Raw genomic sequence first — 11,700 nt, 5'->3', positions numbered from 1 at the left:
GTGCAAACTCCTGGGCGCTCCTCGCCTCCTGCCTTAGATGGTAGAGGCGCTCACCCGCCACTCTGCCCTCGGGTGGGTGGTCGAATACTGTCCGGAAACAGCGGGTGAACTCCTCAAAATCGACCAACGCGGCATCTCCCCCTCCACACAGCGCTGGCCCACTCCAGGGCTTTCCCGGTGAGGCACGAGACGAAGGCGAAACTCTTCTCACGGTTCGATGGAGCTGGGTGGACCGTGGCCAGGTACAGGCTTAGTTGGAGGAACCCCTGGCAGCCGGCAGCATCTCCGTCGTATCCCCGTGGCATGGATAGCTGGATCCTGCTAGGTTCAGGTGGCAAAAGGGCGTTCAGGGGAGACCCCGGTTGTGCTGGTGGAGGCGCTGGGAAAACTCCCTGTGTCTCCCAGCAGTCCATATTCTGGACAACGCGATCCATGGCAGTGCTCAGCTTGTAAATCATCTCTGTATGTTCCATGACCCGCTCCTCCACCTCCATGGCCGGGGTACCTTCTCCTGCTGACTTCATTGTTGGTCAGAGATTCTGTCACAATTCATGTGTATAGGTGGCAGGGAAGTCAAGTCAGGCACAGGAGAATTCAACTTGGTAAAATGGAGTAATTTAATAAAACAAAACATAACTCCAAAACCATAAATACAAATGAAACAAATTGGTACGAAGACCCGTCGCACACCAAATACAAACAGGACACTGAACATAAAACAATCTCTGACAAAGACATGATGGGAAACAGAGGGTTAAATACACAACAGGTAATGAATGGGGTTGAAACCAGGTGTGTAGAAAGATGAGACAAAACCAATGGAAAATGAAAAATGGATCAATGATGGCTAGAAGACCGGTGACGTCGACCGCCGAGCACCACCCGAACAAGGAGAGGCATCGACTTCGGCAGAAGTTGTGACACCTAAAGCCTATAGTATAGCCAAAGATAATTTTATTCAAACCACACTCGGCGCACTTGAAAGTGTGCACCCAGCAGATAATTTTAATTTTTTATTTTACCTTTAACCAGGTAGGCCAGTTTAGAACAAGTTATCATTTACAACTGCGACCTGGCCAAGATAAAGCAAGTAGTGCGACAAAAACAACACAGAGTTACACAAACAAACGTACAGTCAATAACACAATAGAAAAAATCTATGTACAATGTGTGCAAATGTAGTAAGAGTGGGGAGATAAGGCAATAAATAGGCCATAGAGGCAAAATAATTACAATTTAGCATCAGGGATGAGGGGCATCATTGGGCACACATCTGGCTACTATAATAACCAACTCATTGTCAACCCTTAGCAATATGAAATTTAATCAATTACAAATTAAATTACCCTCCCCTGGACTAAATTTTAAATAGACTAAACCCTCCCCCTGACTGAAATTGTAAAAGCATGACCCTCCCACATTTTCCTTCAGGTAATACTTTTGTAAATCTCGACCACTCGCTAAGTGTAACGGCTGTCAATGTCGTTCTCCTCCTCAGACGAGGAGGAGCATGGATCGGACCAAGATGCGGAGTAGGAGGTATTCATGATTTTAATGGCAAACCAACAAACACTACAAATAAACGTGACTAACCTGCAACAGTCCTGTGTGGCCCAAACGCTAACACAGGAAACAAACACCCACAAAACACCAGTGAAACCCTGGCTGCCTTAGTATGACTCTCAATCAGAGACAAACGATACACACCTGTCTCTAATTGAGAATCATACCAGGCCGAACACAAAACCCAACATAGAAATAGAAAACATAGACTGCCCACCCAACACTCACGCCCTGACCAATAAAGACATACAAAACAAGAGAAAACAGGTCAGGAACGTGACACTAAGAAGCCATTGTTGTTTCTTTATATAAAACGAACTCTACCAGTTCTAGCAAAATTCTTGCTTGAGAAATTGCACTTGCTATGAAGATATTTTTTATTTTATTTTATTCAATTGTTATGGTTTGAAAACAGTCACAGTAAGGTACTTAATAGTTACACAGAAAGTATTTTATATTCAGATTTTTTTTTAAACGGGCAGCGGCACAAGAGACCCCTAGACAAATAGGATTTTGGTCACACAGGGCCCAATATTTTCTCGATTCAGAAATCATTGAAGACAAATAAATAAATAAAAATCATGATCATGCATTTTAATATAACTGAAGGTAAATTAGACTACTGATTTATCAGTCTCGTGTCATAATTTGAGAAGTTTTGCATTTCCTGCAAGAGCAATATTGTTTATCATAATCAAACCTGAATCAAAGCATATTTTTTTCTGTGAAGTGTCAAGATTTCTCAAACATAAACAGTCAATAATAAAACTAACGTAGTTGGTATCTATCATTTCTGTTCAATCAAACATCTACTTTCAGAGCATATCCCCCAATGTGAACTACAGTAGCTAAGGTGATCATTCAGCTACGTTACTCCAGAAATTTGTGTGATGAAAAATACTCAAAGATCTGACATGTAGTAGGCAGTTTTAATGTCAAATGCCGCGTTCATGTGCTAGTCGGAACTAGAAACGCTGAAATTTCCCACTTGCTAACTAGTTGAACGCGGCTCGTGCATAACTACAACCGGCTAGCAAGTCGGACATTTCAGAGTTTCCTTGTTCCGACTAAAACACGAACACGGCACATGGTACTAGGCGCTTAATTGGTGACGTGTCTTTACAGAGCTTTCTTTTCAGTGGGGAGAGGCTAGATGGTGCCACGCGAATTGTGCTGATCCTTCAAGTGGCACCAATTTTACACAACAGGAATCGGATCAAGGACACCATGGGCAGTGAGTGATTTTTTTCCCTACTTCTATGTATGTCCATGTACCTGTGAACTGCATATGACATTTATCTTAGAAATATTTGACTTGACTAGGAATGGGCATGTAGTTAGCAAGCTACTATAGTGTAATGCTAACATCAGCCGTAGCTAACGTTGTGACTCTAGCTGGCTAACTAGTTACGTTAGCTAGTTATTGTGCGTCCTTAGCTAACATTTGCTAATCTGGGTTACATACAACACCATTTACTTATCAATGAACTGTTAAATAAAGCTAGCAAAATATCCCATGTGATGTAGTTAATGTGAGTTACCATATTAACGGAATTGGCAGCTAACGGTAAAGCCAAGGCAGGACTCGGTAACGTTAGTTAGCCAGACTCGAGGGCCCATAAATTGTTGCTGTTGGCTCTTGTTCGGGGCATTCAGATTGCTGTGTGCACCTACAACATTACCACATGATCTACCCTCTACAGTCTTTCTGATGTCATCCTTATAGGAAATGTAGCACCGTCTTTGCAATGAATGTGACCGTAACTTATCATGACTGTGGTTTGCTTCTAGCGCGATAACATTGATTGAATAAGCCATTGCCAATGAATGTCAATTTCTTTGAGCCTAGTAATCTACAGTAACAGTAGTTAACTGTATTTCCATTGCCTCTTTTAATACACTAATAATTATCTATAAGAACACTAAGTTTGTCCCCACATGCAATATAACTAGCTAGCTATACTAGCTTCTTGACCTTGTTAGTGAGTGGAACCAACTTTTTGCATGCGTGGGAGTGATGACGTTTCATCCTGACATAGTTTGAGTATCAGCTGTAGAATCATGTAGTAATACATTTTATAGCGCTTTTCATTAGACAGAATCTCAAAGTGCTTGTTTACCAAAAATAAACAACAAGGGTAATTAAAAAATACATAGTCTAGAACAGTAACTAGCTAGGTCAAGTCCGTTTGAGTGCTTGGGCAGACTCGGTCATGAGGTGATCTGGAAGATCATAACTAGATGGTCATCAGAGGCGGTGGTTAGGTCAGCATGTCCAAGAGCAGGCATCTCGATGTCATCTCCGCTGTCTGTAGATTCTCTCTATTGGGACTCTGGGATTTTTTTTATTTTTTAGCTCCCCACAAAGTACATCCCACTGTTTCTTCTTACTTCAGAAGTATCCGCCTACCTATGTACAGTTGAAGTCGGAAGTTTACATACACCTTAGCCAAAAAAAAATCACAAGTCCTGACATTTAATCCTAGTAAAAATTCCTAGTCTTATGTAAGTTAGGATCATCACATTATTTTAATGTGAAATGTCAGAATAATAGTAGAGAATTATTTATTTCATCTTTTATTTCTTTCATCACATTCCCTGTGGGTCAGAAGTTTACATACACTCAATTAGTATTTGGTAGCATTGCATTTAAATTGTTTAACTTGGGTCAAATGTTTCGGGTAGCCTTCCACAAGCTTCCCACAAAAGTTGGGTGAATTTTGTCCCATTCCTCCTGACAGAGCTGCTGTAACTGAGTCAGGTTTGTAGGCCTCCTTGCTCGCACACGCTTTTTCAGTTCTGCCCACAAATTGTCTATAGGATTGAGGTCAGGGCTTTGTGATGGCCACTCCAATACCTTGACATTGTTGTCCTTAAGCCATTTTGCCATAACTTTGGAAATATGCTTGGGGTCATTGTCCATTTGGAAGACCCATTTGCGACCAAGCTTTAACTGCCTGACTGATGTCTTGAGATATTGCTTCACTATATCCACATAATTTTCCTTCCTCGTGATGCCATCTAAGTGCACCAGTCCCTCCTGCAGTAAAGCACCCCAACAACATGATGCTGCCACCCCCGTGCTTCACGGTTGGGATGGTGTTCTTCTGTTTGCAAGACTCACTCCCTTTCTCCTCCAAACATAACGATGGTCATTATGGCCAAATAGTTCTATTTTTGTTTAATCAGACCAGAGAACATTTCTCTAAAGTACAATCTGTGTCCCCATGTGCAGTTGCAAACCGTAGTCTGGCTTTTTTATGGCGGTTTGGAGCAGTGGCTTCTTCCTTGCTGATCGGCCTTTCAGGTTATGTCGATTATAGGACTCGTTTTACTGTGGATATAGATACTTTTGTACATGTTTCCTCCAGAATCTTCACACGGTCCTTTGCTGTTCTGGGATTGATTTGCACTTTTCGCACCAAAGTACGTTCATATAGAGACAGAACGTGTCTCCTTCCTGAGCAGTATGACAGCTGCGTGGTCCCATGGTGTTTATACTTGCGTACTATTGTTTGTACAGATGAACATAGTACCTGCAAGCGTTTGGAATTTGCTTCCAAGGATGAACCAGACTTGTGGAGGTCTACAAAAAAAAATCCTGAGGTCTTGGCTGATTTCTTTTGTTTTTTCCCATGATGTCAAGCAAAGATGGAGTCCAATGGACCAACTCAGGCCGATTGACATCATTTATCAGAAGTGTCTAAAGCCATGACATAATTTTCTGGGATTTTCCAAGCTGTTTAAAGGCACAGGCAACTTAAACTTCTGACCCAATGGAATTGTGATACAGTGAAATAAGCTGTCTGTTAACAATTGTTGGGGAAATTACTTGTGTCACGCACAAAGTAGATGTCCTAACCGACTTGCCAAAACTATAGTTTGTTAACAAGAAATTTGCGGAGTGGTTGAAAAATGAGTTTTAATGACTCCAACCTAAGTGCATGTAAACTTCTGACTTCAACTGTATGTAGACCTACCTCACTGTTCTGTATAATGTAATTCTCTGGTTAATACTTTATTTTACTGTGTATGTTAAATCACTAATGTATAAATGTCGTTTTTGTCCAATGTCCTCTTGTTTTTTCCAGTCAAATTTTTGGAAGTCATAAAGCCGTTTTGTGCGGTCTTACCTGAGATTCAGAAACCAGAGAGAAAGGTATAGTATACTGCAATTTCTCTTCACTAGCTTTTTTAACAATCTTAGCTCTAGTGATGTCTCTCTAAAATGTCCCTCTTTTCCTTCTACAGATTCAGTTCAGAGAAAAAGTACTATGGACTGCCATCACTCTCTTCATCTTCCTGGTGTGCTGCCAGGTTAGTATCTGCCGGGCCTGAAAATCTTTCTCAGTGTAATTCTATCTATTGTATGGCGCTTGCAGAGAAATCCTGCAGCCCACATCACATTTCATTTGTCACATGCTTTGTAAACAACCGGTGTAGACTAACAGTGAAATGCTTACTTATGGGCCCTTCCCAACAATGCAGAGAGAAAATAAAAATCAATACCAGGAGGAATAAATGGACATAATCTCTCACCAGCTGAACATATAGTTAAGGCCACAGGTAATGATGACTCAATGGGTGCAGTTGTAGCTCTTGTGGGTTCATTGTATTGATTCATTCTGTCTTCTGTTCTCAAGATTCCGCTCTTCGGCATCATGTCCTCAGACTCCGCAGATCCCTTCTACTGGATGAGAGTAATCCTGGCCTCCAACAGAGGTGAGAAACCAACAGTCTGGTTCTGCTTAGTTTGAATGCTTGCCTGTATCTTCTCATCAGTCATATTGATGAATGGCTCTCAATCTTGGCTCCTGATCTTGTTTGAACACACATCCCTATTACATTTTTGCTGTTTGGTTCGTACCTCTAACATGGAGAATTAATTATTCCCTTATCTCTTGACGAGCTGACTTTCTTTGGCTGATTTGTCGCTGTATTCAGAGCTTTGCCTTGGTATAATCCTCTTTCCCATTACAACAGTGTTGGTTCATAATAATAGTTGACTGAAAACAGTACTGTGATCCCACCATTCTACAGGTACTCTGATGGAGCTGGGTATCTCACCAATCGTTACCTCCGGTCTCATCATGCAGCTGCTGGCTGGAGCAAAGATCATTGAGGTTGGAGACACCCCCAAGGACAGAGCACTCTTCAACGGAGCGCAGAAACGTATGTCTGCCCTACAAAGTTTTTACCATGGAATGGGATTAATCATGTGAAGGGATGGTTATTTAACCACCTGACAACTGTTTTCTGAGTTGTGGGCTTGTATGTGATGGGTAGTTGAATAAGGGTCTATAGCCTGTCATAAAGCTGTGGTGTATTCAGTTTTTCATCGTCTAGCAACTCATAGCTGTCCCAAGGATATTGAATGCAACCCAGCTCCCTTTGTCCTCTGCAGTGTTTGGAATGATCATCACCATTGGACAGTCCATCGTGTATGTGATGACAGGCATGTACGGAGACCCCTCAGAGATGGGTGCTGGGATCTGCCTGCTCATCATCATTCAGGTTAGTTAGACCCCCCCCCCATCACCACTACACTGCTCTCTGAGACGTTTCATTACTTAAACCCCTGGCTGCCATCTCTCTAATCTTTCAATCTGCGATGCTCAGCTTTCATCCGCCTGGTCAGACTGTATTTGAAGCTCTGTCCCTCTTTCTTCCACAGCTTTTTGTGGCAGGTCTGATTGTGCTGCTGCTGGATGAGCTGCTGCAGAAGGGCTATGGGCTGGGCTCTGGTATCTCCCTGTTCATCGCCACTAACATCTGTGAGACCATCGTCTGGAAGGCTTTCAGCCCCACTACTGTCAACACTGGCAGAGGTATTTATACTGGCCTTACTGCCACCTGTAATTGTATTGACAATGTACTCCTTCTTTTGTTTTTCAGTCAGGGTTGGTCCCTCTGCTGTGGTTGGTTGAGTAACCTTGTCTCTTGTGTCTCAGGAACGGAGTTTGAAGGTGCCATCATTGCCCTGTTCCACCTGTTGGCCACCCGCACAGACAAGGTGCGCGCCCTGAGAGAGGCATTTTACCGCCAGAACCTGCCTAACCTCTTGAACCTCATCGCCACTGTCTTCGTCTTTGCTGTAGTGATATACTTCCAGGTCAGTGGACAGACAACCCCCTCTATAGTTGTAGCCTATATCGTCTTGGCTGTTTTTTGATTGGTTTTACAAATTGCTTTCAATTCATTGCTTAAAGCTGTAATCTGTAAATGGGGAAACTACGCCACTGTTTGCTTCAGTACTTTTGTTTTGTTGATGAAACGGAGGAGAGGAGTGTCCAGCAGCGTGGTAAGGAAGTTGCTGTACATATTCTGGTGTTCTATCACGAGTGCAATGATGTCTGAGGGAAAGAAAGTGTTTTGAAGTAACTTCTTTGTTGTAATATCCCAAACAGATGTGGCAGTTTGCCCCTTTACGGATTTCAGCTTTAAGTGACCTATGATATGACCATTGGATCTGACAAAGTGAACAAATGGTCAGACCAAAGCTGATGTTCAATCATTCAGGTTTTTGAATACCATTTAAATCTCAGTAGTTGTTTGAAAGGTCTTGAACACTTCTCGCCTCCTCCTTCCAGGGCTTCAGGGTGGACCTGCCCATCAAGTCTGCCCGTTACCGTGGCCAGTACAACACCTATCCCATCAAGCTCTTCTACACCTCAAACATTCCCATCATCCTCCAGTCTGCCCTTGTGTCCAACCTGTACGTGATCTCTCAGATGCTCTCCACGCGATTCAGCGGCAACTTCCTGGTTAACCTGCTGGGAACCTGGTCTGTAAGTACCTATCAGAATGACCTTAGTGCTGCTTTAGTCAATCATACAGCAGTAGACGTACCTTACCAACTTTCATTACACCAGTACTATTTAAAATGCACATACACTTGGTTATTTTATCCCATTTAAACCTTCATGAGTTCAACAGTACTGAATACTTCTGTGACGTCTAGTAATGGGTGACCGTAAACAACAGAGATTCTATTTGAAGCCATAATGTGGTTATGATCACATGTTTTGGACTACCATGTAAGAACACTGGGAGGGTTGACAGAATTAATTATTTCATTTCAGCAAGCCTGTGTAAGAGTTAGCCTTTGGCAGGTTTTACTCAAACAGCCTTGATTGAGCTATGCTTACAATTAATTCACGATGTATAGATTATTTGTATGTGTGGTTGTTTGTGTATAGGATACTTCCACTGGAGGACCAGCTCGTGCCTACCCGGTTGGAGGTCTCTGCTACTTCCTCTCTCCCCCGGAGTCCTTTGGTTCTGTTCTGGATGACCCCATCCATGCTGCCATCTACATCGTCTTCATGCTGGGCTCCTGTGCCTTCTTCTCCAAAACATGGATCGAGGTTTCAGGATCCTCTGCCAAAGATGTGAGTCACTTGATGCACCAGATATATTTGTTCCATATGTTATAGATTCACTTAGGTTATGTACAGTGAGTTGTGTGGTAGTTGCTAACTCAGGTCTGTATGTCCAACAGGTGGCTAAGCAGCTGAAGGAACAGCAGATGGTGATGAGGGGACACAGAGAGACCTCCATGGTGCATGAGCTCAACAGGTAAAAACATATGCACCTTTGGTTGCACTCTGGCCCAAGTGTCAAGAATTATTGGTGTGTATACCTTGCTACATATTTCTAAGATCTTGTGTTCTGTGTGAAGGTACATCCCCACGGCTGCAGCCTTCGGTGGCCTATGCATAGGTGGGCTGTCTGTCATGGCTGACTTCCTGGGTGCCATCGGTTCGGGTACTGGAATCCTATTGGCCGTCACCATCATCTACCAGTACTTTGAGATCTTTGTCAAGGAGCAGAGTGAAATGGGCAGCATGGGCGCGCTGCTATTCTAGAAACCCCCCTTCCTCCAACACATACCACAGACAGATGCAGCCTCCACAAATTCTTACTTTTTATTTTGCATTGTATCTAATGCGCACAAATCAGTACATTTTGCCTCTGGGATGCTTCTTTGTGTTCCCAGTAGCTCTTGAGGGCTCATATGCAGACTGGATCTCATCGGGGAAAGAAAGGCAGCATTTGTCCCAGTGTTCAGCATGGAATTGTGCCTGTTCTTTCTTTCAATACCATTACCGTCCTCTCTTGATCTGACCAGCCAGGATACTCTGCTGACTGTGCTTTTAACCTGTCTATAGGAGATAAGACAAAGGTTTCACATGATGTTGTTGACTGACATCAAGTGAGGTTGGCTGAAGCGTGCTCAAGGAAATTGAAGGCTGAGACACCATCTAAAGGAGTCTGTGCTTAAACCAACACAAGCACTACACCTGGACATTTTTGGAGAGTSGAAAGAAAGCCATGTCATGTTCATTTCAGGTCATCGCAAGCTGGGCATGGAGTTTGAAGAGCCACATATTGGGGTGAAAAAAATATAAATATACTTGTACATGTATTGTATTCCTTAAATGGCTCTGGGAATTTAACAAGTGTTGTCATTTTATATATATTTTTTAAAATCATGGAATATTTGTATTCGTGCTGGTCTTAGCAAGGGCATATGTTTGTCTTTTTTTGTCTCTGGGTCCTTAAGGGAAGGGTTTGTCTGTCGTGGTCTTCTATTCCCAGACTGAATCGCTGCAGATACTGCCTATACGTGGTTGGGTGGGTTTGGGAGGGAAAGGGGATGAGTTGTTTTGGTTTTTACTTTATGTATTGGACATAATTGTATTAAAAATTTAATGAAAAAAATCCCACCTAAAATTATTTCTCTTTCAGAATGTCATGCACCATGCCACCCACTGAGAGAAACCATTGCAGTGACCCCAAATAAAATGCTATTATGGATAGGGTCTTTGTGTAGGCCAAGATGTTTCAAATGAAGCTGAAAAGCATATAATTCTGCGTTGAACATTCACAGGTCAGGATGAATCACTACAATGTGCATCAAACTGGGTACAAAACCTATATACACTGCTCAAAAAAATAAAGGGAACACTTAAACAACACAATGTAACTCCAAGTCAATCACACTTCTGTGAAATCAAACTGTCCACTTAGGAAGCAACACTGATTGACAATAAATTTCACATGCTGTTGTGCAAATGGAATAGACAAAAGGTGGAAATTATAGGCAATTAGCAAGACAACCCTAATAAAGGAGTGATTCTGCAGGTGGTGACCACAGACCACTTCTCAGTTCCTATGCTTCCTGGCTGATGTTTTGGTCACTTTTGAATGCTGGCGGTGCTYTCACTCTAGTGGTAGCATGAGACGGAGTCTACAACCCACACAAGTGGCTCAGGTAGTGCAGCTCATCCAGGATGGCACATCAATGCGAGCTGTGGCAAGAAGGTTTGCTGTGTCTGTCAGCGTAGTGTCCAGAGCATGGAGGCGCTACCAGGAGACAGGCCAGTACATCAGGAGACGTGGAGGAGGCCGTAGGAGGGCAACAACCCAGCAGCAGGACCGCTACCTCCGCCTTTGTGCAAGGATGAGCACTGCCAGAGCCCTGCAAAATGACCTCCAGCAGGCCACAAATGTGATGATTTACACTTGTGATTTTATGAAAGTTAAATATTGATAATTCTGTAGTTTGAATTTCGCGCTCTACAATTTCACCGGATGTTGGCCAGGTGGGACGCTATCGTCCCACCTGCCCATAAGAAGTTCAACAAAAATTGTCAATGACACTTGAGATGTTCAAACTGTAGCATAAGGGGATGACTAGCGGCTAAGAGGCAATCCGTAATTTAGACTAAAACAGGAGTGAGCTAGGATGTATGTAGTCAAAACTATTTGTTTAGCACTTTTGAAATGTACAGCGACAGAATTCAGAACATGGGCAGTTCTTAGTGTTCTCCCTGTACACCAAGTCAGAACTGTAGGATAAATAAAGGGGGCATATAAGCAGACAATGAAAGGTCTTACAATATGACTACATTTCTCTAAAACTACATGTGCACCGCCAAGTCAGAACAGTAGGGGAAATTAAGAGGGGTTAATAGGCCAAATTATTAGGGTGAGGCACATGGGCTACTAACATCTTACTACACAACATACACTTACTTTTACTTTCTTAGCTACACTATACATATCTCCCTGCCATACTACATCATTTATGCAGCAGCATACAATACGTTTTTTGGACTCACCTTGTGCTGT

General features: G+C 42.8%; 1 protein-coding gene across 1 annotated transcript; it reads left to right on the top strand.

Moving 5' to 3' along the window:
- Positions 1-2,686: 2,686 nt before the first annotated feature.
- On the top strand, positions 2,687-9,849 carry LOC111968639 (protein transport protein Sec61 subunit alpha). The gene is made up of 12 exons (XM_023994377.2): positions 2,687-2,797; positions 5,655-5,722; positions 5,815-5,880; positions 6,207-6,285; positions 6,604-6,735; positions 6,968-7,077; positions 7,238-7,391; positions 7,515-7,675; positions 8,154-8,351; positions 8,763-8,954; positions 9,065-9,141; positions 9,245-9,849. The coding sequence occupies exons 1-12, from the start codon at positions 2,791-2,793 to the stop codon at positions 9,429-9,431; spliced, it is 1,431 nt and encodes a 476-aa protein (XP_023850145.1). The 5' UTR covers positions 2,687-2,790; the 3' UTR covers positions 9,432-9,849.
- Positions 9,850-11,700: the final 1,851 nt, after the last annotated feature.

This window comes from Salvelinus sp. IW2-2015, linkage group LG1 (genome assembly GCF_002910315.2).
Source record: "Salvelinus sp. IW2-2015 linkage group LG1, ASM291031v2, whole genome shotgun sequence".
NCBI classification, from domain to species: Eukaryota; Metazoa; Chordata; class Actinopteri; order Salmoniformes; family Salmonidae; genus Salvelinus; species Salvelinus sp. IW2-2015.
The sequence above is the reverse complement of the archived record's forward strand: the minus strand, read 5'-3'. Positions and strand labels throughout refer to the sequence as shown.